Source organism: Aythya fuligula, chromosome Z (genome assembly GCF_009819795.1).
Source record: "Aythya fuligula isolate bAytFul2 chromosome Z, bAytFul2.pri, whole genome shotgun sequence".
In the NCBI taxonomy this organism is placed as follows: Eukaryota; Metazoa; Chordata; class Aves; order Anseriformes; family Anatidae; genus Aythya; species Aythya fuligula.
Genome location: NC_045593.1, coordinates 13,346,556 through 13,373,246, shown reverse-complemented (window position 1 = coordinate 13,373,246; position 26,691 = coordinate 13,346,556). Strand labels below are relative to the sequence as shown.

Sequence of the window (26,691 nt, the reverse complement as noted above, 5' to 3'; positions counted from 1 at the left end):
ACACACTTTTATGATACAATATATTGAAGTACTTGGTTTAAGATTGGTGAATGGTTGATGGGAATTTTTTGAAAAGTTCTATGTTCTTTTTCTCCAAAGTCATAATGGCATCTGAATTTCCAAATGTAAACAGTTTTTTGACGGGTCTAAATTTAGATATTAGAGATCCATTTCTCATCATTAGAAACCTAATATAAAAGTCTCTTAATATAACTTGTAATTAGTGAAGAATATTTAGCTATGTCCTAAAAAATAGTCAATAAACTTAATATCGTATTTTTAGTATTAAATATATACCTTATAAGTTGATTAAGCAATTTTAGTGTTCAAATATAAAATAATTTTCCTCGAATGTTCTAATTTGACATCTCTTTTTAGATAGCAAGTATTCTCAGCATGAACTGTGGATGATAACCGATGTTCATACTGAAACTGCTATGGCTGTGATTCGATCCATGGCACGATTCATGGCTGCTTATTTCACAGATCGGCCGCTCTATATCTTTCCACCCCACAACGTTGACGTCTTACACCCACTCCACATTGAACCAGGTATTTTTCTTAAAAGCAGTTTAATTTTCTGTATTTAGCTCTTATCATTTTTTCATGTTTATGTCAATGTTGTCTATTGTGCTTCAACTTGGTGGTTGATGGTTTCAACATTCTTAGTTGTAAAGATAAAATTATTTTTCCAGATATTTTTTGTCAAGGAGAGTGTGTGTCTCTGTGTGAGATTAATTTTTAATTTCTTGATTATTGATAATATTTTGCTATTTAATGTTAATAGTTTGTGGGCAACTGATTTATGTAAACCATAGGTTTTTGTTTGTCTTTTTATATTTTTTTCCTATGCTTTGAAGCTAATAATCAAAGTGTGGTACTAGATTAGGCAAAAGGATGACGGGATGAGTTGTCTTTTTTCTCACGCAAATTAAACAACATTAGAATTTCATGGTTCTTAATACTACTGTGTCGTGGTTCCGCTCGAGTGGGCAGCCGAGCTCCACCACAGCCGCTCTCTCACTCCCCCTCCTCAAAGAGGAATGGGGAGAAAATATGTGAAAAGGGCTCAAAGGTTGAGATAAGGACGAGAAAATCACTCAGTAATTATTGTAATGGGCAGAACAGACTTGGCATAAGGAGATAGTAAGATTTATTGCTCATTACTAACAAGCGAGAGAAGTGAGAAACAAAGGAAAGAAACCAAAAGCACCTTCCCCCCCCATCCACCCTCTTCCACCTCCTCCCCCCGAGCGGTGCAGGGGAACGGGGGAATGGGGGTTATGGTCAGTCTACAGCACTTCTTCTCTGCCGCTCCTTCTCGGTCACTCTCGTCCCCTGTGCTGTGGGGTCCCACCCACGGGATGCAGTCCCTGATGAACTGATCCGGCGTGGGCTTCCCACAGGCAGCAGCTCTTCCAGAACTGCTCCAGATATGGGTCCGTACCACGGGGTCCATCCCTCAGGAGAAAACTGCTCCAACCTGGCTTCCCTATGGGCAGCAGCTCCTGCCAGGTCACCTGCTCCTGCCTGCGTGGGCTCCTCTCCACGGGCTACAGGTCCAGCCCGGAATCTGCTCCAGCAGGGGTCTTCCACAGGTGGCAGCCTCCGTCGGTGCAGGGCCACCTGCTCCACCGTGGTCTCCTCCATGGGCTACAGCGTGGAACCCTGCTCCACCATGGTACTCCATGGGCTGCAGGGGGACATCCTGCTTCACCATGGTCCTCACCACAGGCCGCAGGGGACTTCTGCTCCGGCGCCTGGAGCACCTCTCCCCCTCCTTCTACACTGACCTTGGTGCAAGGCTGTTCTCCCACTCCCTTGACTCTCCCGGCTGCTGTCTGGCGCAGCGTTTTTTCCCTGTCTTAAATATGCTCTCACAGAGGCGCAAAACAACATCGCTTATTGGCTCGGATCTGGAAAACAATGGGGCCCTTCCCAAACATGGGGCAGCTTCTAGATCTTTCTCACAGAAACCACCCCTATGGCCCCCTGCTACCAAAACCTTGCCACGTAAACCCACTACATACTGTTATCTAGACCTATTGCTCTGACTGACTTTGATACTCACAAAAATGGGAGAAAAGCAGCACTTAAAATACTCAAATTGGATCTGCCAAAAAAAAAAAAAAAACACCATTTTTTTGCTTATTCAGCAATGTCTTGGAAGTCAGAATGCTTCAGACACCAGGACAAGTTGCAATGCCAAGCTAGGATGTCACTGAACCCAAATAGTAGTTGTTAGTTTAAGTCCTGCTTTCAGCATTTTTCTGAGAATGAGTATTCATCAAAGTTAGTGGCTTTTTTTTTTTTTTTTTTTTTTTACTGCAAAAGATTCTGTTTGGAGAGTTGGGTTGTTAGGAAACTTTTCATAGGATCACAGAATGTTTGAGGTTGGAGAATATCTGTGAAGGTCATCCTGTCCAATCCCTCGGCTCATGCAGGACCACCTAGAGCTGTTTGCTCAGGAGCATGTCCAGATGGCTTTTGAAGATCTCCAAGGAGGGAGAGATCACAGAATCATCTAGGTTGGAAGAGACCTCCAAGAACACCCAGTCCAACCTCCGACCTAACACTAACCAGTCCCCCACTAAACCATATCCCTAAGCTCTACATCTAAACGTCTTTTGAAGACTTCCAGGGATGGTGACTCCACCACTTCCCTGGGCAGCCTGTTCCAGTGTCTAACAACCCTTTCAGTAAAGAAGTTCTTCCTAACATCTAACCTAAAACTCCCCTGGCTCAACTTAAGCCCATTCCCCCTCGTCCTGTCACCAGGCACATGGGAGAACAGACCAACCCCCACCTCGCTACAGCCTCCCTTGAGGTACCCATAGAGAGCGATAAGGTCGCCCCTGAGCCTCCTCTTCTCCAGGCTGAACAAGCCCAGCTCCCTCAGCCGCTCCTCGTAGGACTTGTTCTCCAGGCCCCTCACCAGCTTCGTCGCCCTTCTCTGCACTCTCTCGATGAGTCCTCCATGTCCTTCTTGTAGCATGGGGCTCAAAACTGAACACAGTACTCGAGGTGCAGCCTCACCAGAGCTGAGTACTGCTCTGAGCAACCTGTGCCAGTGCTCTGTCACATTTGCAGTTAAAAGGTGTTTCTTGATATTCACATGGAACCTCTTGTGTTCCAGTTTTTACCACTTGTCTCTTGTCCAATCACTGGGCACCAGTGAGTGTTCTTTGCCCCCTTCTTTCTCGTATTTATATACGCAGATACGTTCTGAGCCTGAGCATACTCTTCACAGAGTCAGAGAATGGCTGAGGTTGGAAGGGACTCTGAAGATCATCCAGTCCAACCCCCCTGCTGAGCAGGGTCACCTAGAGCACATTGTGCAGGATGGCATCCAGGCAGGTTTTGAGTATCTCCAGAGGAGACTCCATGATCTCTTTGGACAACCTGTTCCAGTGCTCTGTCACCCTCACAGCAAAGAAGTGCCCTCTCATATTCAGCCGAACCTTCCTGTGCTTCATTTTGTGCCCGTTGCCTCTTGTCCTGTTGCTGGGCACAACTGAAAAGAGACCAGCTCCATCCTCTCAGCGCCATCCCCTCAGATACTTATACACATTGATAAGGTCTCCCTTCCGTCTTCTCTTTTGCAGGCTAAGCAGGCCCAGCTCTCTCAGCCTGTCCACGTACGACTGGTGCTCCAGTCCTCTCATCATCTTCATAGCCCTTGTCTGGACTCATTCCAGTACTTCTATGTCCTTCTTGTACTGGGGAGCCCAGAACTGGACACAGTACTCCAGGTATGGCCTCACCAGGGCTGAGTAGAGGGGGAGGATCACTTCCCTTGAGCTGCTGGCAACACTTCAGCCCAGGATACGATTGGCTTTCTTGGCCACAAGGGCACACTGCTGGCTCATGGTCAGCCTGCAGTCCACCAGGATTCCCAGGTCTCTCTCTGCAGAGCTGCTCTCCAGCAGGTCAGCCTCCAGCCTGTACTGGTGCCCTGTACCCCGTACTTACCTGTGTTGAACTTCATGCGTTCCTCTCAGCCCATCTCTCCAGGCTGTCGAAGTCCCTCTGAATGGCAGCACAGCCCTCTGGAGTGTCAGCCACTCTTTCCATTATTTACCTATGTAATGTTACTGCCTCAACAGAAAACAGGTGGAAGAAGCAACGTATTCCTTAGAGTTAATGTTGATTGGCATCTTACTGGAAAACAAGTTTAATCCTCAGGAAACAAAATGGTTTTAAACTTGTTTTTATTTTTTTTCTCAGTAAACTCTTAAAATAATTTGCTGTTTTTTCCTTAAAATTAATTGTATTTTTTTATCCTCAACAGTAAGAAGCATAGTGAGTAGGACATTGAGGCCTTGGAGTGTGTCTAGAGAAGAGCTACGAAGCTGGTGAAGGGCCTGGAACACAAGTCCTGTGAGGAGCAGCTAAGGGAACGGGGTTGTTTAGTCAGGAGAAGAGGAGGCTCAGGGGAGACCTTATTGCTCTCTACAGCTGTCTGAAAGGAAGTTGTGGGGAGCTGGGGGTCGGCCTCTTCTCACAGATAACTAGTGATTGGACTAGAGGGAATGGCCTTGAGTAGTGCTAGGGGAGGTTCAGGTTGGAAATGAGGAGTCATTTTTTCTCAGAAGGAGCAGTTAGGCATTGGAACAGCTTGCCCATGGAGGTGGTGGAGTCACCGTCCCTGGGGGTGTTTAAGGAAAGGTTGGACGTGGAGCTTAAGGACATGTTTTAGTGGGTGATATTGGTAGTAGGGTGATGGTCGGACCGGATGATCTTGAAGGTCCCTTCCAACCTTTATAATTCTTATGCACAATATGGGTATGGTAGGAAAACTCTCAGGATTTACATCTAGCTCAGATATGCCCTCTGGACACATATGTAGCATGCTCACAAATGTACCATCAATGTGATTAAATCTTTAAAGTTAGAATAACCCACTAATTTTGCATATGGCTTCATATCCAACATTGCTAAGCAGGAAAATAACTTGTTCTGACCTCAGTAATATTTAACAGCAGAAGCTGTGTCCGTCTGCTGCAAATAAACCCTGAAGTATGTCTCTAAAATCATAAATAGTAATTGTACGCTGAAATGAATCCAAAACCAATGTGAACATATGAATTCTATATTATTCATTTTACAGCATGCAGATCCATTTAAACTCTACATGTATGTTTGTGTCTCAGATATATCCTCCCGTATTATTCCACTGCAACACTGTCTGGTTGCCAGAGCTGTGAGGGACCAGAACCTTTCATCCGTGTGGACAGCTGAATATGCTCTTGACTTGCTCTTTGTTGGTGGACTCATTCCAGAGGCTGTGTGGTTGACACACAGACTGGGCAACTGGAAACTGTCTGTTTCAATTGGTGTTGCCTACCTTCTGTATTGTCAGAACTCTAATGAATTTTCAAGGTAAATCTGAGTTTCAAATTAATACATTGTGTTTTGTTACTGAACAGTATTTGCATGGACTTAACAACATACCCTTTGTCTCAAAAATAAAAATATGTATTCTCAGATTCCTTGCAGCTGTAACATCTAACATGTTACAATTAGCTACTTTGTGTTAGATATTCATTTAACAGAGTTTCATTAGATTATATACAGCTTTTATTGTTAATGAAGTTGTTTGGTATACTTGCAGACTGAAAAACACCGAGCATCATCTGCCATTAAGCATATCACCAGTGCAGACTTTTAAGGAAAAGTTACAGTCTTTGTTAGGACAACCAGTAACTTCTGAAACATCAACTGAAGGAGATTTGAAATACAAGCAGTTTACAGGTACATAAAATTATGAATGTGTGATTTTTTTTGATGTTACAACTGTTATGCTCTCTTAAAAAGAAAAAAATTACCTCATCTTCACTGTGTGCATTACTGTTAAGGCATAAAAATATTTTAATTCTGTAGGGGTTTTGGTTTTTATCATTCTAAAAATGGACCCTATGATCTCTTGACTCTAGTTTGAGGAAAACACAACAGTTTCATTCATGGTTTGCATGCAAAAGATTTTTTATACACCATCCTTTGTTATCTTTGTAAGGTCATATATTAGATCCTTCTTCATATATGCTAGCCAATACCTTATCTGACTATATTTTAGCTTAATTTCAGGTTCAAAGAAAACTAATGCCTTATTAAAACTAAGTACTGTGAAACAAGTGTAAATACATTAATAGTGTGGAAAGTATCGTCATACTTTAAAAAACCATCTTGATCTATGTTTACTGTTTATGTATGTCAAGGGAGGAGGGGGGAATAAAGCATATCACATGACATTGGTGAGGCTTCCACAGCTCCATCAGGTCCAGAGCTAGCAAGAATGAGGGTTTGTGTCTATGAGACACATACACAAACACATTTACAACACTTGTCTGTGGTTTGCCACACTTATAACCACATACAGCCATGCTTAACACTCGTGAATGGCACCATCAACCACAGCCTGCTTCCCTCTCTTGCTATTCAGGAAGAAGGTCCATGCATATGCAAGTGTATGCACAATGTAGGTGCCTCTGTTAGCTACTGTCTGCTATCTGGATTTGGGATTGCTAGTCTCCCAAGTTGCTGGCATCTGCATAGATGAGTTCCCAAAACCTCATCTTCACTTTGGTTTCTGGTACAGACCCATTCATTCACACACAGTGTTGTCCACCTGCACGCAGTCTGCGTGCCCTGGTAGCTGGCCTTGGACTTACAGTCCATCCAGAGCTAGCTGATGTGAGGTGTGAACTGGTGTGAAGTGTTCCTGCCTAGGGCAGTGGTTGGGAATTAGATGATCTTTAAGGTCCTTTCCAACCCAAACCACTCTCTTTATATGATCCCTACAGTAACCATCTCTTCCTTCGGTATCACCAGTATGGACACACATATGTGTGCTGGCACACATACAGCCTCTGTAGCAGTTGGTCAGGACTTCCTTGGTCCCTCCAGTATCCAAATACCCTTTTCTTGTCCTTACTGACACAGTCAACCAACTCTCCCAGTTGACACACAGACCTAATGCTCTCTCCAGCAGTTGGCCAGGACTTCACTGGTCCCTCTAGTAACTGCCAGCTTTGCCCTCATCCTGTGGCTGCTAGCACTTGTTTTGACATACTTCCATCGCTGGAGGTGCTGGCATCCCAGATACAAGCTGTTTAGCCTGTAGTCCTACCCCATTTGCTGTCACTGGAACTCCCATACGCGGACACACAGAATAGTGCCCTTCACACGGGAAAATATTTATGCGTTGACAGGGTCCAACAGTGGTGAGGCTGGCACAACTCTATGCCGTGGCTTCATTTCCTTTCATAAAGGTCCTATAATGAGCCCTGTGAAATGCCAAGACATTCTTCCTCTGCATACTGCAGTGTGGCATATCCATCTTGACAATGACCCCTCTCCGTCCAAAGGGTACTTAAGAGAGCTACTCCCATTCACTCATCTTGATGGGTTTCACACCTGAACACTGGTGCTGATGGCTCTCCTAGGACAATCATAGGAAGAGCACAGATAATTTTTCCATTTCCCGGAGTGTGTAGCTTTTTATTAATTTTTATTATTTTTTTTTAATTCCTGTGACGGTCCTTTGAGTAGATTGGTCTCAGTATTATTCAGGGAACCTGAATTTAAAAACTTGTTTTTAATGAACGTACTGTTGTCTCTCTTCTCCTTTGTACAAATGCACATGAGCTTTTTATCACATAACCTAACTTAATGCTTTACTGCTAAAATTCTTCCACTTAGCTAGATCAACCTGTCTGTTACATTTTATAGAAAGTTTACTAGTGCAGTCTCTATTCTTTACTCTTTTCATATTTGTGTTTTTGGAAACCACATTTTAAATTCCTGTCAGCAGGTGGATGTTAGTTAATCTTTATGTGAGCACTATCCTAAACATTGTGCAGATTCTTCTTTTATACTTATTTCCAATAATTTTGTCTTAACGACACATACACATGTATATATAGTGATCCATAAGTGGGATAGGTAGTGGAGAGATTTGGCAGCATATGTTTCAGGACAAGCAGGAGGAATAGAAATGGAAGTAGAGAAGTATAGTATTATGCAAATTTCAGGAAGCAGGTAATGATGTATGTTGAAGTTCCTGCTACTTCTAGAAGATGTGAAGAAAATGGAGTAATATGTAAAATACATCAAACAAATATATTTCCTTGTCCTTGAATGTTATGCTTGCAGATAAGAGAATTGTTGTGGTCATTATTAATGAGATGGACCATTTACGCCTGCTTGATGAGAAAGATTTGCCAGAAGTTTATCCCAAGCAAATGCATACCTGAATATTTCTGATCTCTAGAAAGGCAGTAGCTTCCCCTTTAATGTGGAAAAACTAAAAGTAGCAATTGAGTCCTATTTTCAAATGCAGAAAATCTTATCTTATGCAAGTAGTTGAGATCTATGCATTGTAACAGGTGAATGAGAATCCTGAGAACAGAGCTACTTGATTTCAGAATGAAGGCCATGTGTTAAGTCAATTAATTTACTGATTTCTGTGTTTAATATTTTATAGATGCCATTGAAGAGGAAGATGCAAATGTTCTTTGTAGTTCAGTACAGGACCTACTGAAAGCTGCTGTTATGGCAGATGCTGATATTCTCTCAGAGATGTTAAAGCTTTTGATGGATTCTGCCAAGGATCTTAGCGGAAAATTATATGGTTTAGTTCCAGATGGCCTTTATCTTCCAGCACCACCATTATACTGTCCTCAGCCAGCTTCTCTCAGTGAAGTAAGTGTGCCCAATAGAAGTTTCTTTGGTCCTTGTTTGGATGTATTTATAAAATAATAATAGTATTCATGTATTTGTAAAATAATTATAATGTGTATTTTGATTCCTTTCAGCTTATCATTGTGTCTAATGTTTTTCTATGTCCATTAATTTCTTTAAGGAACTACATGGTGATAATAAAGTATGTGTGCCTCTCTGTGTTTTTTTCCATAAAGAAGTTGTGCTTCAAAGAGAAAGAGGGGATATTCTCTTAGGAGCAGAAAGGATGTTTCCTTATTTTCCTTTCTGATAGATGTTCTATCTAATCTGGGGCCTTGTTCTTGGCTTGGATTTTTTTATTTTTCAGGAAGACTGCAATGACATAATTTTAAAATCTGAGAGAGAAAGCCGTGAGAAAGTATCAGGAATTCTTCAGCGAATTATCTTGCTCTTCCAAGCTGCTCGTTGTTCCTGCCCTGCAGCACAGTGGTATATTTCACAACTGAAATGGGCAAGACAAATTATGCAAAAAGTAAGCATTTAACTTCTAGGGTTTTCCGCTGCAACTTGATTATCAGGAGTAAATATTACTGACAGGCTTGAAATTGCATTGTGGGAGCATTCTGTCTCATCTGGACTTTGCTGAGTCAAGTCTTTAACATATCTTCTCATAATTTTATGCTCTTGTGTTTAATTGTTTCAGAAAACTAGAATGTAAACTTCTAAGGTATCAACTTCATAGAGTTGTCTCCTTTCTGTACCTGCTTGGTAAAGAACAAGCACATTTCTTTCTGTATTGGAAAGAAACAAGCTAATTTTAATTGGGAATTGCAGCTGCTAAATGAAAGTAAATTCCAGATCACACTAGGATTGAATATGTACCAGAGAACACGATGTTCCCATTCAGGTAAAGTGGTGGTCTTAGTACACAGGGCTTATAAGATCTTGTTCAATATTTTGTTTGCACGGAACCAAACTTACAATATATTGACAAAGATGTCCCAGTAGTGACCTCTGAGGAACACCACTCATCATTAGTCTCCACTTGGATATTGAGCTGTTGGCTGCAGCCCTTTGAGTGTAGTCATGCAGGCACAGTTGTGAAATGCTTTACACAAGTCCAGGTAGATGGTGTCAGTTGCTCTTCCCCTATCCACCAATGCAGTAACCCCTTCATAGAAGGCCACTAGATTTGTCAGGCATAGTCTGTCATCATTGAAGCCCTGTTGGCTGTCACCAGTCACCTCCTTATTTTCCATGTGCCTTAGCAGAGTTTCCAGGAGGATCTGCTCTATGATCTTGCCATGCACAGAGGTGAGACTGACTGGCTTGTAGTTCCCTATGTTGTCTTTATTTCCCATTTTAAAAAAGGGGCCTATGTTTCCGCTCTTCCAGTCAGAGGGAACTTCACTGGATGGCCTCAAATGAACTTCACACATACGATGGATAGTGACTTAGCAACTTCATTTGCCTGTGCCTTCTGGACCTGCACGTGATCTCATCAGGTCCTATGGACAAGCGTACCTTCAGGTTCCTTAGGTGGTCTCAAACTCAGTCTGATTCTATATTGGGTGGTTTTTCACACTCACAGTCCTCACCTTTGTCTTCTGTAACTTTGGCAGTGTGGCTAGAGCACTTGCTGGTGAAGAATGAGGCAAAGGATTCATTGAATACCTCAGCCTTCTCCATATCTTGAGTAACCAGGTCTCCCATTTCCTTCTGGGAAAAAACTATGTTTTTCCTAGTCTTCCTTTTATCACTGACGAACCTATAGAAGTTTTCTTCCCTCAACCCTTCTGCACCTGCATCTGGCAGAGAAACAGATCAGGAAATTGTCTTTTGAATAAATACTGCCTTCTCACAGTTCATTGAATGGTTACACAGAGGTTTAATACTTAATGCGCAGGGAAATGGCCAGAAGTAGCAGCTGAAACAGGAGTTATACATTGTTGCTCCTGTATTTATTTCACCATACTCATGGATTACCATGCAAACAAAAATGTTTGATTTGCTGTAGCTCATACAGAACATGTTCTTTTAAATGAATTTTCAGAATACCGATTTGAAGAAAATGCTTAAGGAAGCTTAAGGAAATTTTACTGATCTTGACAGTATTCTGCTGATAACTGAGAGGCTATTCATCTAGCAATGGTGTATAAAAATTTTAACTGATTTTTATTTCAATTTTGATAAGCAAGAAAAAATGTTGGTACATATATACATTTCCTAATCATATCTAAATAATTAAGACCATTGTTTATTTACTTATTTTTGCTATCTATAGATTCGAATGAAAGGATCTCTTCCTTCAATGAATCCGTTCCCAGAGACTCTGCTTCATTACTGCAAATTCCATACTGTTTTCTGTAGCTCTACATCTTCTAGAGACCATCAACTTGATGATATTTCCTGTAAAATTTTAGGTCTGTATGCAATAATATAGAGTAATTTAGAGCTGAAAAAAGAGCACAAGAGATGATCCATGGGTGTAAAGAAACTCTAATCAGCATGATTTATTCTGTAGTGTTTGCAGGAACACTTCTTTTTCCTAGCTTTTAATTATGTTATCAAATCTCTTATTCTAAAAGTTCCTGTGCTAGAATGTGTTATAGGTATGTGTTATAGGGGCACTACTGAAAACTGAAAAGAATGAATGACATTTTTATTGGATTACTGTTAAAATAAATAATTCATTTATTCTAGATGAAAATCTCAAGCTGTTCATTTATTTAGCCAGTCTCATCACATCACATGTTTATCTCACAGGTTGGTTCAGAGAGCTATGTGCACTGTGTTGGATGTTACATGTTCGTGAAAAATTATCTGAAAGCTGTAGACGGTACCAAACTGCAAGGGAAAATATTAACACGCATAAGGTAATTATATTACTAATATAGTAAAGAGACATTTTAAGTGTATAAAGCTGTAAGAAGAATGCTAAAGATCTGATGCATGTGTCTCTGAGGACTCCTATTTGCATAGTAGGACAAAATGATAAAATGTGCAGTAAGCACTTGATGCTGCGGAGTAGTGCTGTTTGTGACCTGCAGCTTCCTAAAGGTATTTCTGATGGGCTTTGATTCTGATCAATGTTTATTTAATGTACTATTTTTCTTTGCATGCAGCATGTTTTATGATGAAGGTTGGGCCTTGGTTTTCAAAAGAATAAAGAAAAAGATTTAAATTTTAATATGTTTTGTCTGTTACACCCTCATTAATTTATGTAAAAGGTTAAAGAAGAAAAAGAAATTCCTGACATTATAATATTTGTCTTATATACCATAACAATATAGATGTAGATTTTTGTTGTATCTAGTTTAGTAACTAAGCTGTCCTCAGCAAAGTTTGCTTTCTTTTTAAAATGTGTCCAAAATTCTCTTCACTAGAAAAATCAAGCTTCAAATAAACAGGATGACTCTTTTGATTTTTCGATGTGTCTTGCAGCAGTGACAAATGAAATAGAAACCACTGACAGATTCAAAATACCCCTCCCTCTTCCTTTCCTTTCCCCATTACAACTGTGACCTGCCTCCTACCATTGTATATTTCTTACTCTGAAAGCTGTTAGCTGTTTTTATTTCACATTAGCTGGGAAAGAATCATTGTAGTCTGCAATGTTTGAATAGCTTAGCTGAAATATATTGTTTATGTCAATTACTGTTGACATAGCAAGTGTTTTTTTAGGATCTAAAGAAGAATGAATATGGTACCTCCACAGTTGATCATTGTCTGAATGCCGCAGAATGGGCTTGTCGAATGCTTCCCTTCTGCAGGTTCATGAATGTTGAAGAAATAGTTCAAGATGTCATTTTGAGCCTACTTGGAGAACTGCCACCAGTCAAAAAGGTAAAAGAAATTAAAAATAGAACAAAAGCAATAGAGAGTATAACAAATGTTTTTTTCATGTAAATGCTACTAGTTAGCATTTTTGCTGATGTAACTTCTGTTTGAAATTACACATCACTTGTCTGTTAGGTACTGAAGGAGAAACTATATTTTGCAGGTGGCAGAAATTTTTGTAAAAGCATTTCCTAATCCTGAAGATGTAAGGGTTCCACTAAGAGATAAATATCATGGTCTCCAGCAGCGACTCAGACACTGTACTGTTAAAGGTAATGTCTATCCTTCTTCAGGAAATACTAAATGAGCTTTCTTTTTTACCCTGCTTAGTTAATAAGTTGTGACAATCCCTTCTTTCATACCTCCCACAAAATAGTTACTATAGTTTTTAGTTAGACAACTTTAAGAGGGTTTTGTGGCAAAGTCTGTATTTTATTTTTGATATGTCTATACCAAATACAGGATATCATGTCTTCCAAGTTGATGGTTTTCTTCTCTTTATAATATTTGCCATATGGATTTATAAATGGCTATAATAAATGATGATTTAAAGGTTGTTCATGTTGCAATTTGAGACAATAAGTCAAAACTGAGTAGTTTACATTTAAAATTTCTTGGTTTTCTTTCTTTGGGCAGGTTCTGAAAGTGAAGAAATTATGTCTGTTGTTATACAGGCTGCAGAAAAATCTAGAATGAAGGCTATGAGACGTGTAATAAGGAATATAGGCCCCATAGAAGTTAATATTTGGGAGCCAACAGAAGAGGGAGTTAATGAGGAGGTGGAACACTGTTATGACCGATTCTCATTAGGCACTAGTCTAAGCAGAAGCACACTTACTGATCTTGGCAGTCCTCAGTTATATAGTGATGCTGAAACAGCAGATACACTTTCTGATGCTTTGCTTACAGAAGAAATGAGAGCTCAAACACCTTCACCTCAAAGGTATGGATAAAATGGTAGTAGAAACCTTTCCATTAAGAAAAAAAAAACAGTTGTCTTACTGGGAAAATAATATTTTCACCAGATATGATAATTATCATTTTGAATAATATATCAAATGAGAAATTACAAATGTATCAAATCTTATAACTATCAATGTTATGTCAGGTACTAAGTAATACTGTTATTGAAATGTCAATTATTATTAGCCATGACCAGATTCAGATATGATACTTCTGAGTTACTGTCTCTGTAAGAACTATGGATTTAACCTCTGATTAATTTGCTGCCTTAAAATTGTATTAATGTAAGATTTTTTTTGTTAGCTATGCATTTTTAACAAAAGAGGAAGAAGAGGAAGTAATGTTGCATTTACTTATTTTTCCATTTAAATCTTCTTAGCACTGATTTTGATGTTAATTCTGTTTGTTTCTTGTCTGACAGGGATAATGAACATCAGGGACAAGGAGAAATAGGGAGCAAAAATAATACCTGCAAGACAAAAGGTCTTAACTGGAAAACAAAACATAAGGAAAAAGTACATGGAAAGGGCACACATAATCAGTGTAATTTACCTATAGTTGGTGCATGGGAGTTTGAACGTGATGATGATGAATATGTTATTTTCTTAGAGCTTTTTTTGAGTTATATTCTTGAGAGAGACCTCATAAAGGATAGTGACCTTGGAATTCCATTTCTTACTAGCTTTTCTGGACTTCTTCGAGAGCATGAATTAAACTCCCTCTTTTTCGATGTTCATACAACATTAAAACGTCGGCAAGTCAAAACTAGAAGCCAAAGTGTGTTTAGAGCAGGTTCTTGCTATGCTGTCACCCTGGCATCTTGCAATCCTGGAACAGCTTCTGTCCATAATATAAACAAAAAAGTTTTGAAAAATCCAACTTTTGTACAGTCTGTCGCACAGACAAGAGAACCTTGCGTGCATAACCTAATCAAAGGGCTTAAAGAAGGATTATTTGGTTTAAAACATAAATCAATTTACAGAGCTCAGGTTGACAATCAAGGAGTAACTGTTGCATCAGCAAGCCAGACCATCCCTAAGCATACTTTCTCTAGCTTACAAACTTCAGCAACTTCTAAATACATTTACAAAACTACTGATGTACTTGATACTGTACCAGGAGAAGAACTAGCTATAGAATTGTTGGGTAAATTTAACAATATTGCAAAACTGCTTGAGTGGTTTATCAGATGGTCTGATAAGAAGCTGCCCTGTGGTTCCAATAAACAAGATTCCACAGAGGAGAGTTTCCCAATGATACATGTGAAAACATCAGCAGCTGCCATCCTTTCTTCTTTATGGCTGATCGAACAGTTGTATGTAGATGGCTCACAAGCAAGGAGTACAACATATAAGGTAAGACAGGAAATGGAATAACTGTCAATGTAAGGTGTAAATGATCGCAAACAAAATCTTACACTCCTTTTACATTATTGTTTGATTTTCAGTAAAACATAGAATGCTGATCAATAGCCTTTCCTTTAGGACTTGCTACAGAAAGAGAATTCTTTAGGAAGACTCTGGCTGGAAATGAAAGTACTCTTTGGAAGTCCTGTTTAAAATCAGTTATCTAGTTATCACAGTATTTGAGCAAATATTTAAAAGTTAAATCACTATGTCTAGTTTTCAACATTATCTTTGAAGAAAGCCAGAATTGGAGATAGAGTATTAGAAAAACAAGATAAATAATAGAGTTTCTAAGAGAAAATGTGAATGTGAGTTTATTTGTCTTCAGAGGACAGTACAAATGCAGTTTAACTGAAGCTAGCTGTGGATTGGTGAATAGTGAATTCTGAATTTCCAACTAGCACTGTTATTATAGAGTTAGAGAATGTGCATTAATACGTAATTGATTTGCCAGAGCAACCAGATACAATGTTACTTTTTTTATACTATTTATTTCATACATTACATTCTTTAATTAAAGCTACATGAAAGTGGGGAGAGGGCTGTGGGGTTTCTTTGAGAAGGCTCTTCTCATACATTGAAAGACATTCTGCCTTGTGTTTAGTTTCTATTTTGTTTTCTTACAAGTACCATGTGTATTTTACTTATATCTTACTACCAAAATTTTGTGCGTGCTTCTATCATACATAGTTATACTGCCTTACAGTGATAAGAATTTAAAGTAGGTTAGTATTACTGGTGCTAAAGCCAAAAATTATGTATCTTTATATAGTGTATATTTAATTGTCCCATAGCATCAGTAACAAAGGAATCATGAAACGTACATGTACGTTATTTTATGATTCCTTTAGATAGTTCAGAGGACCATTGCTTTACTTAATGCAAAAAGGGGCAAAGCTTGGGTTCTACAGGCAGCTGTAAATCAAGAATTTCTTAGCTATGTAATAGTGATAACAACATGAAGTTAAACAGAAATATACTATATGACATACATTTTGGTGTGTTTGTTTAAAGTATCACTTATCTTTCTTTCCTAAAACTAGTGAATTTTTACTGTTTTCAATAGAGTCAAACTAGTCAATGTCTGGAAGAATTTGCATCTCTATCAGAAGCCCAGCCTAGTACAGAGAAGGAAAGTAGTGTGGATGAAGGCTCTTCTGTACTGGCTGATCCTCCACTTGATGTCCAGAATGTACAAGCCTATGATGACCTTTGTGAAACCAGTTTGGGGTAATTTTATTTTTAACCTAAGAATTCTAGTTGGATGTAATTCCCCAGCTAATCAACATATCAATATGAAAAGTTGTACTGTTATTACATGTTATATGTTTTTTAAATATTGAGCGTAAACTCAAATTTACATGAATATCATTTAATAGCTGCAGGTAGTCTATTATATTGCTAGAAGTTATTCCTAAAGTATTATCATTAATTATTATATATAATTAACGTATAACGTATTTTATGTGTGTGTAAGTTACAAATTCAACTGGAAACATTAAGGAGTTGTCTTCTATACTGCGATATGTTATCAATTTTGTAAAAGAGAATCCAAATTTTTATGCTTCATAATATCATGTATTTGTGTCAGTTCTCAAAAAAAAATGACCAAATTTGTAATGCAAAATATTAATGAGATCTAAAAGATTTTGGTGATTCTATTCTGTGTTCCTCTTACTTTTCATAATCATCAGAAAAAATTTTAAGTTTTCTCTTTAAACACTATTAGCAATACCAGCACTGTCTTTAATATTGTCACATAGCTGTTATAAGACTTCACTTTTTATAGGACTTCTGTAATGAAGATTACATTATGAATGTAACTTTATGCTTGAGATACAGAAGAGTAAACTCTGTGTCTAGGCATACCTCTACATAGCAAAGGAAGTGGCTCTTGAATATGGATTGAATTGTTTATACACTTAGTGATGTAGAAATGGGATCTGCACTTCTGATATAATTGATATGTTAGTTGTTTTTTTTTTTGCAGGGGAAGGAGGTTTGTTTTGTTGTTTTTTTGTTTTTTTTTTTAAACCCTGGGATCTGTTTTTTTTTTTAACCCTACAGATCTGGGATCTGTAACCTAGCTGTGTTCATATACATATGTCAGGAAAATAGATGGAAAAGGCAGTAAATATTTTATTTGTAAATATCTTAAATACTTCTGAAGATGGAGATTCCATAACCTGAAGGCCTTTCTGACATGTATCTTCATCTTCTGCTGCGCTAAAGAAATTTAAAGATCTTTGTTACTAGTATTTATAGACATTGTTTTGTGTCTTCTATGACAATTTTTTAATAAAGGAAGTTTCTGTGAGGGAGGTATATGTATTCTTAGCCAGATGATTTTGAAGTCATGATGCAGTTTATAATTTCCATTTTCTTTTTTGGTAGATCATATGTGGTGTTTACATTTTTCTGAAGCCCTTCGAAAGATTGTGGCCTTAATGTCAGTAAAATACTTTAGCCATTACAAAAAGTAATATTAATCTTGGTTTAAGTGAAATTACCAGAGAAAGTTTATATGAAAATTCATAATATGACAACAGCGTTTATTTTACAGCCGAGGCTACAATCTGAGATGGACAGTATACTTAAACTAACACAAATACTGAATTTATTTTTATTTTTAAATACCTTTTTAAATTTCAATTACCAGAATGTCTACAAAATCAAAACATTTTGATAAGAAGGAAATTAATTGTGGGAATTATTCTCTACCTCATTTGACTGAAGATCTTAATGAAGTGGAACCATTTGTTCAGGAGGAGTTAGATATAACATCAGAAAGTGAAGGTTTGTTTTTATGCTATATCCTTTTACTATAGTCTTACATATAAAACAGTTAGTTTTTCCCAAGTATGATGATATATCCTTCAGTTTATTTAAACAGAAATGGAAATATATTTTCATTGTTCTATTGAAATTATTATTCAATAATTTCAATTTCAATATATTCAGTTCTATAACTAAATTTTATATGATTTTTCTCAATACTTTTTCTGATCAGTTTTGCGCTATGTAACTTATTTTTACTACAGAAATTGGATATATAAAAATATTTAATTCTCTCATTTACTTTCATTCCAAAATATCCATGACAACATATATAAAATATGATATGAAAATCGTTTAAGAAGCAGAAGTTAAATTTATCATATTCCTACCAGGGAACTAAGCTTTTTTTTCTTTTTTTTTTTTCCTGACACATGATCAGTAGTCATAGCACAACTTTTGAATTTGCTGAGTGATCTCTCAAGTGGAGTAATGTAAGCAGCTGACAGAAATGACAAAACAATGCTCTATGTCATGTAGTTATCTAATTTAGAATAATTTGTTTATTTTATAGAGTTCTTTGAGGAGCCGTATGAAACTCCAAAGAGCTCCAATAGCTCTGTCAGGATCAAACCTGGAAAGGCAAGTTACCATCTTGCATAGAGGAACCAAATTAATACAAATACTCTTCTCAAAATACCCTGAATTCCTTGATAGATTTAAAAAATCACAGGCCTAAAGGATTTGGAATCAGTGAAAAATTTCCCTAACTAAATCAATAAGTCACAAGTAATTAAACAGTAGTAAAACAATATCTGCTGTAAGCACTTTTAAAAACTGATTCCATGCTTGTAATACTAAATGTGTGTATGCCTACATAAACAGATATATAATTATATATGTGTAACACTACATATTAATATATACAATTTTACATACATACAAAACTCAAAACAAAAGTCTTCTGGTTTATAGAATTTTATGTGTATTATCTTTACCATAGCTAGCTGTAGTAACAACTTTTTTCTTTAAAAATGTGTACTGACTTTGAAGCTGTTACAGGGTGACTAAATAAAAGCTCTGTGACTTGTTTGCTTGCCTGCCTGCTTTTAAATTAAATGTATAAATGTGTGTGTTTTGTTTGCTGATGTCTGAAAACTCAGTTTAGATCTGTAAATAAGCCTTGTTCTCATGCATCATCTTCAGTCATAATTCTCTAGTCTTTGAAATAGGCTAGAGACTACTATGTTGACATGTGAATTGCAACAGCATAAGCATAGTCTCTGGAAGTACTCTAGATTTCAATTTCTTAGTTTATGAATAGTTTGCATATATAAGGGTTGTTTACCCATTTTCATTCTTAGTTAGGAGGTGCAAGATTATCAGACTTTATTTCCACAGTGCTATATGTGGATGTGAATTTGAAAATAAAAACTCATAATACTGACTTGGAAATTTTTTTTGCATGAATCATGAGGATATCTCCATATTTCTGAGCTGTAGTGGCTGAGTAATCAAAATGGTTTTGCCTTAGGCTAATAAAATAAGAAATCATCTACTCAGAAGGGGGAATATAAAAATTGACATGTTCAGATGTATCTTTTTATATTCCAGCAGGTCTCCATTTCAGATGTAGATAGTCTACAGGATGATCAAAAGGTGGAAAAAGCAAAGGAAGGAAAGGCTGAACATAATGCGTGAGAGATTTTTTTTTTTAACTATTTCCCTTTTAACTTTGTTTAAAAAATTTAAAGTAGTTTTGTTAATTGTCAAATTCAGTTAAGTCTTCATGGGTTCATGTTCCTTATAGTAACAAAGTCATAACCTGAAAAAAACACTCAGTTATGTACTATTCCACATACACAGGCATTTCACATAAACAAAGTGCTGGGTGGATGAGTGGTTAGTTTGGTAATGAACAAGTAATAGAGGCATGATTTGTGGGAAGGAGTGGTATTTTATTTCTGGACAAAGTACATAACTGGAAAATAGCTGGAAAAAATAGCTGAAAAAGCCTTCAGGTTTTTTTGTCTCCAAAGTAGGAGCAGCATCTTTGGATTAAACACTGCTGTTTATTCTAAGAAATTTAACAGTTAAATTGTTACACAATTTAGAAGAGAGAGAGATTGGTATCTAGGAAGGAAAAGGTGAGATAAAATGGTTGTGGATGATAAGCACATTAGCTCTTGAGAGAGGGAGGGAGACATTTTGCATAACTGAAAAACTCAAGAAATTTGTATCATTTTGGCCTTTTTTAAATTTCATGTAAGCTACATATAAATTTTAAAATGCATCTACATTTGAAACATAATGTACATAAAATTATGGGAACACCTGATAAATTTGACTGTCATATCCGTTTGAGTTGTTTACTACCTAGTTTGATTTCTCTGAAGGGAAGAAGCCTTCTATAGGCACAAGATTTTTTTGTTTATCATGAGAAATATTGGTGTTTGGGGATTTTTTCATTTAATGAGGGAAAAATATCTACCTGTTTTTATTATTTTGAGTATCTTTCTTTATAAATCCACCAAATTTGTTTATAATAATGAAACCTTTGTCTCTGATATACAGTGCCTGGCAGTCTTAATATTTTTAAAAACTTACTTATAATGTCATATAAATCAATACTACTCTGTATGTAATGGTTGTTAAGAACAATAAAATGGCCTAACTTTAGAGATCTGAGAATACAATTTCAAAAATAACTGCACATAAGATGCTTCTCAAAGGTTTCTTATGATGCTGGCCTTTCTGTTTTAGGAATACAGGTTGTAATTATATTAACAGTATTGCTTAAATTGGATTTTCTCTTCTTTTGTCAATTCAGATCAACCTGTTTTTTTGCCTGCTGTTTGTGTGAACAGCCAGAACTTTTTCAGTGCTTTTGTTTGAGTCAGTTTCTGATTGCTAGGGAGACAAAGCATGAATGTCAATATTTGCCAGCTCAAATTGCAGCATAATGCAGTATTCGAAGCAATTCAGTTCAGTATAGCTCTGATCATGGCTTACAGGTATATTTCTATATATTTATATTTATTTATTTATTTTATAAGCATATGTATATATACAAAAGTATATGTATATGAAATGAAAATAAGCAGCACATTATTGTAGTATTTATAATACTTTTTATACTTCTTTTTTTTTTAATTTCTTTTAGCACAACTGAGGTAGCTACTAGCACCATTTCTAAATCATTCTTTTTAGAACAAGATTCACAAGTTCCTGGGTAAGATAAACCTATAATGTTTTATACAGTAAATAATAGACAATGCCTATTAAATTTTCAGCCTCAAGTAACGCATGTAGATTTGATTACAAAATATTTATTCCTGCAATCTAGTACCAAGTACAGGAAGATCAGATGTACGCATCCCTTTGTACTCTCTTTTCTGTCTCTAGTCTCATTTCCATTTTAAGTTTTTCATGACTTTTTTTTAAAAATTAAATAGCTTTCTCCAACTTCAGGATTTCATCCTATGGTTATATATTCTGATAGTCTTCCAAAAGAAGACATTTCCTGTGCCTTTTCATACCTATTACATATCCAAAACCTTTTCAATATTACTTCTTTTGCTTTATAAATTACAAAACTGTAAATTGCTTTACACGTTGGTTTTATTTTTTAATATTCTTGGATACCATCTTGTTCAGTCGTGAGAGTACCCCTACCAATGTCAGCATTTGAGATAGTTGAGAAGGCAGAGAGTTGTGTTGTGGGTTAAATTCTGATGATATAGAAGAAGCCTCTCAGTTTCTTTTAATGTCATGTAAATCCTAACCCTCTCTACTTCATTTAAGTACTTCATCTACTTTAGTCTTTACCTTCTATAAGATCTAATTATCTCTGTGAGTAATTGGAAAACTAACTATATTGTATCATCTAGTGCATGCTATTTTAATTGTTTTCTTATCTGCGATTTTGTTGTTGGTTTTAATTTCGGATAGATAAAAGCACATTTAATCATTTAAATGAAAGTAGATCTGCCATTTCTCACATTTTGGTTAATAACATCCTTCTCCATTTTCTCTCACCTTTTTGGTTTTATGATTAACAGACCCATTTTCTGTCACAGTATTGTTTTCTGCCTGTATCTCTAGCAAAGTTAACGTTTCAGATAACCCTGTGACTAAGAATCAGGTAAATCTTATGTCTTTACTACTGTTTTTCTCTCATTATATTAGGAAGCATTAGGAAAAAAAAGTTGTATGTGCTCTCTAACGAAGGTTGTGCAGTATTAATTGTTATATTCTTTACTATAAATTAATTATGCTTTAGAAAAATAATGTTGTTTTTTTTTTAAATGTTCTGGATTGATTTAAGAAAACCTAGCATAGTTTCTGAACTATGAATGTTTCTAACAGTTTTGTTCTTTTTGTTCTGTTCTTTAGTAATGTAGAGGTTTCTGTAAGTCACAGTCAGCCTTCTCTGACTGGTATGTCAAGTACATCAAGTGTTGTCTCCAATACTTCAGTTTGTGCAAAAAAGCAAGACATCAAGAAAGAACTCCCTACAGAAGAGAAACAAAACACATCAGAAACTGTCAGGCAAATGCTCCAAGATGAAATGTTTAAGTTAGTTCAGGTGAGCATCTAAATACTGGAAATGGTGTTCACAGTATAAAATTTTATTAAACAATGGGGACAGTTACTGTTTTAAGGTATTTGTTCCTTAAAAAAAAAAGAAAAAAAAAAAGAAAGATTTCCAGTTCTAGGTAGCTACTGTGAAAACGTGAGACTTACTTTTTTATTTGTTTGTTTTTGACTCAAGAAAGTTAGTAATATAATAATAAAGCTCAGAATGTTTTCTAGTTCACATAATTGCATAGGTTAGGGAAGATCCTGAAACTGCAATAATGTGCCTGTGCTAGAAATTTGTTTTTGTTAGCACATTCAAATTCCATGTAAACTTATATTAACCTAAACTTCAGAAAAGAAGTGAAGGAATTTGTCTTGGTTTAGCATAACTTTTCTGTGGCAGGTATAGTTCTGTTCAATAAACTGTCATATGAATGAATCATCATTGAAACTTAGGAATATTGTTTATTTTGACACCTCTATTAACAAAATAGTGAACAGTTAGAACATAGTATTAAGGTGTTATTTTTGCCAATATCCTTGTTAAAGTGGTTTTTTTTTTAGTGTTAATTTTGTGTGTGTGTGTGTCTATCCAGCTACAGCAAATCAACTTCATGAGTTTAATGCAAATAGTCCAGTCATCCTGTGCCAACCTGCCAAATTTGCAACAAATTTTACAACAGCATCAATCTGTTCACCTGGAAGGAAACCAGACTGCAGACAGGGCAAAAGGCAATGGCTCTGGAAGACCTTCATGCTCTCCTAACGCTTGTCTAAAAACTGAACTGCCCACTCAAGAAGATAAAGGAAAATCTGATGAAAAGAGCTCAGATTTTCAACCAAGGAACAGTTTAAGAGATGAAAGCAACAATGGCAATGTAAGAGTAAGTACATCAGTGCGTCATTTATGAAGACAGTTCTGTATATCTGATATGTTATATGTCCTGTTAAATTACTAAATCTTTTTGTAGTGATTGCAGTAGACAAAAAAGAAATATATATACCATTTCTTTCCATGTTTAATACATGACCGCTATTTTGGGGTACTTTTAAATGCTTATTTCTTTACTTTTAGAATCATCTGGATATGTATGTTTCTTCAAGCCGGCTAGAAAGCCACAGCAAAGAGACAGGATTTATTCCACCATCTCGAGATTTGCATTCTTCAACCCCTGTTAAACAAGTTCATCTCCTAGCGCCTTCCTCAGATGTTCAGAAAACACCCAGGCTTATACCTATTGCAAAAACCCTGAATTACTCAAATGGATTTCCTTTGCTTAAACTTAAATCAGGTTATTGTTCCAAGCCAGCACTTTTATATCCACTAGAGATGTCATCAGCTTTTGATAGACCACCCCGAACACCACGAGAAGCTTGGAATTCATCAGATTCTTTATGGAACCATCAGTCATCATGCACATCAAGAAAGAACAAGTCAACAGCACATTTAAGTATGAGTAGATCTGACCCTGAGATCCCAAGGCAAATACATGAGGAAGAGAAAAGGTGGGCAGAAACTGTGCGTAAGCCACCTCCCAAACACCTAAATACAAATCAGTATGAAGAACAGCAAGAAGTATCATACCAGCAGCAGTTCTCTGGTAATGTAAAAGTGGGCAATAATAGACTGATCACCCAGAACCTGGCAGGTATTCCACTACTGCACTTGCAGCTTGACCCAGTATCTAGACTTCCACCAGTTATAGGACAGCCAATCACATCTGCTTTAATACCTGTTAAATCTATAGTTACAAAGGAGACTGAGTGCAGAGAAGCATTCCAGCATACGGGAATATCACTGCTTCATGCCAATTTACTTCAAAAAAAGAAGGTACTGGATTTAATAATACATTTTTCTAAGTTGCAGGTCAACTTTTTCAATTTAATGGTTTCTAATTCATCAGAAATAAGTTAATGTTTCCAGATTATGTCAGTTCTTTTGTACAGTCAGAAACATAATGTTAAACGGCTTGGGAAGAAAACCTTGTCGAACAGATATTGAGAACTTGATATTTTGAAAGATGTTGTTCTGACAGAATCTCATACACTCACCATTCCATCTGAACATAAATGCTTTTCCTTGAAATCTGCTTCTTCAGTCTTTGTCCTCCTTGCATACTTCTTACCTTCGTCCTCAACCAGAGACATTAGCAATGGAAATATTAGTGAAATACAAGCTGTGGAGAAAATTTATGTCTTTTAGGTTACTTTCTGGAAATAGTTTACACATGTACATGTTAGCTCTGGTTCTGTTAACATCGTATTTTCACTCCATAAATTGTGTTGTATTTGTATAACCAAAATCTCAAACAGAACCTGTTCCATTCATTCAGGATAACCAGGCTTCTCCCTGATTCCTTTATCATTGTTTCATTTTTGCGTATCTCTCTGAACACTTCCAGGTGCCAAAACTCATTCCACTTCAAGATGTCATTGCATTTGAGCAGCGCCACCACCATCATACTTTGACCAGTACATTCAATGGAAAGGGCCAAACCGAACCTATCCAGTTACTAAAAACTGATATTGAGCCATTTCAACCAAGAGATGTGCAGAACAGTAGAAAAAGGCAAGCTAAACTTTTAAAGTGGTTCTTAATTTTGAAAGACTGTCTGTATTGTGTATCATTATTGTTAGTTATAATCTTCAAGAAGGAAAGGGTTATACTATTTTAATAAAAATTAACATATAGGCTCCGATTATGACTCCAGACGGTGGCCAGGAAAATTCCAGCTGAAGGGATATTTTATTTTGTTCTACAAGCTCCATTATTCATGAATTTGAAACTTGATTTATACTTTGTTAATTGATTTCACAAGCAATTAAAACAGTTAGTTTAAGTTGCATGTAACTCACTGTTCACTTTTTTTATAACGTCAATAGATACCACACATTTCACAGATCTGTGCCCTCCCTGAAAGAGTTAATGGCATCACTGCATCTAGAACAGAATGGTTGCTTCTGATTATGATGCTTTTAACTCTGGTAGTTGGAAACAGACTCTAAGGTGAATGTTTCACACTAAGGTGAAAAACAAGCAATACATAGGTAACTGCAGCTGCAGTTTAGAATAATTGATATTATCAGTTGAAATTCTTAAGGCTACAGTTGTCTTATAATCTACTCATCAGATATCAAAGAGAATTGCAACTTTTTAAGTAAAAGAGTTCATTAGATAGTTTGAGTGATAACAGAGGTTTGTTTCTTGCTGGAATATTTTTTAGAGTTTCCTTACAGACGTTTTGTTTCATAATGATTTTTTATTATTATTATTCACAAAATGTAGGTACTTAGTATTATCCAGTGTGTAATATTTGATATTAATAGCTTAAAACACCATTAACAGATATTGGTCTAACTGTTGAATATTTTTGAGTTCTTGCAATGATTTCAGGTACATTTCTCATAGGGAAAGTCATACTTTGAACTCTGTGCAGCAGTAGTATTTATCTTCTCCACCTTTATTTCAGTGTGTATTTCTAACTAGTAATATTTCTTAGAAAATTACAGACAGTCCTATTATTACAGTGTGGTTCTTATTTTTATTTGTAATTAATATGTTGGCAGACAAAAGAGGCGTGATGAAAAACAAATGAAAGAGGAGGAAAAGAAGAAACCAACTGTGTCCTTCCATCCAGATGACTCCATTATCAGTATTAATGATACAGTGATGGTTGTTGAATCAGAGACTGGGGTATAGAAAAACGTTTTTTCTTTGCCTTTTTCCATTCAAATATTAACAGAAAATAAAGACGAAGCAAACTAAACTAAAACAATCATGTATATTTCTTTCAGGCTTTCCCCTAGAAACAGTATACATTTTTCTTTTGTATTTCCTGTAAATAGCACATTTATGATGGAAAAAGTATTCCAAGGTTGTTTTTGTTTTTCCTAGGACATGAGCTTCCCTAGGTTATTTTGACATTTAAAATTAAATATACACACAAACTCTAACTGAAAAAAAAAAAAAAAAATAGCATAGTAGTACTTCCAGGAGAGATATTCCAGGCACCACTGTTTTCACGTGAGGCTAAATGATGAGAATAGAAGAGTCAAGATGGGGAGTAAGAATTCTCATTTCTGTCTTAGCCAAGCCACTGAGAAGAGAAAACCCTTCCTCAAGCTGGATTTTGATTTATGCATTTCTGTTTGTTTACCTAGCTTTTTTTAATATGTTTTAGTATGTTTGAGGGTTATCCTTGCCAGTACCAGATTTAAAGCCAGGCTTTTCAGTACCCAGAACAGTAAGCTTTATTTCTCATTTATAACATTCCTTCTTTAAGACTTCTCTGTTTAGCACAGCAACTGGAGAGCATCCCCAGGGCTAGGAGATGTTAATTATGATACAGCAGAGATAGCATATGCTCAAAGAAGAATGAGGAATTTATATTACTGTCACCTCACAATTACTGCAGATCACCCCAAAGGTATATATGGTAATGAA

At 36.6% G+C, this 26,691-nt stretch overlaps 1 protein-coding gene across 1 annotated transcript in view; it reads left to right on the top strand.

Annotated features, from left to right (window-relative positions):
• CPLANE1 (ciliogenesis and planar polarity effector 1) overlaps positions 1 to 26,691 on the top strand; it is a 58,372-nt gene that overhangs the window by 14,107 nt on the left and 17,574 nt on the right. The window contains exons 16-36 of the mRNA XM_032206281.1: positions 379 to 552; positions 5,154 to 5,382; positions 5,615 to 5,754; positions 8,486 to 8,703; positions 9,050 to 9,214; positions 10,967 to 11,105; positions 11,449 to 11,558; positions 12,367 to 12,528; positions 12,686 to 12,794; positions 13,159 to 13,465; positions 13,907 to 14,840; positions 15,958 to 16,121; positions 17,551 to 17,687; positions 18,241 to 18,308; positions 19,281 to 19,363; positions 20,830 to 20,898; positions 22,062 to 22,254; positions 22,844 to 23,131; positions 23,323 to 24,078; positions 24,650 to 24,816; positions 25,815 to 25,941. Coding sequence (XP_032062172.1) covers positions 379 to 552; positions 5,154 to 5,382; positions 5,615 to 5,754; positions 8,486 to 8,703; positions 9,050 to 9,214; positions 10,967 to 11,105; positions 11,449 to 11,558; positions 12,367 to 12,528; positions 12,686 to 12,794; positions 13,159 to 13,465; positions 13,907 to 14,840; positions 15,958 to 16,121; positions 17,551 to 17,687; positions 18,241 to 18,308; positions 19,281 to 19,363; positions 20,830 to 20,898; positions 22,062 to 22,254; positions 22,844 to 23,131; positions 23,323 to 24,078; positions 24,650 to 24,816; positions 25,815 to 25,941 — 4,739 coding nt within the window. The remainder of the gene's footprint in view (positions 1 to 378; positions 553 to 5,153; positions 5,383 to 5,614; positions 5,755 to 8,485; positions 8,704 to 9,049; positions 9,215 to 10,966; positions 11,106 to 11,448; positions 11,559 to 12,366; positions 12,529 to 12,685; positions 12,795 to 13,158; positions 13,466 to 13,906; positions 14,841 to 15,957; positions 16,122 to 17,550; positions 17,688 to 18,240; positions 18,309 to 19,280; positions 19,364 to 20,829; positions 20,899 to 22,061; positions 22,255 to 22,843; positions 23,132 to 23,322; positions 24,079 to 24,649; positions 24,817 to 25,814; positions 25,942 to 26,691) is intronic.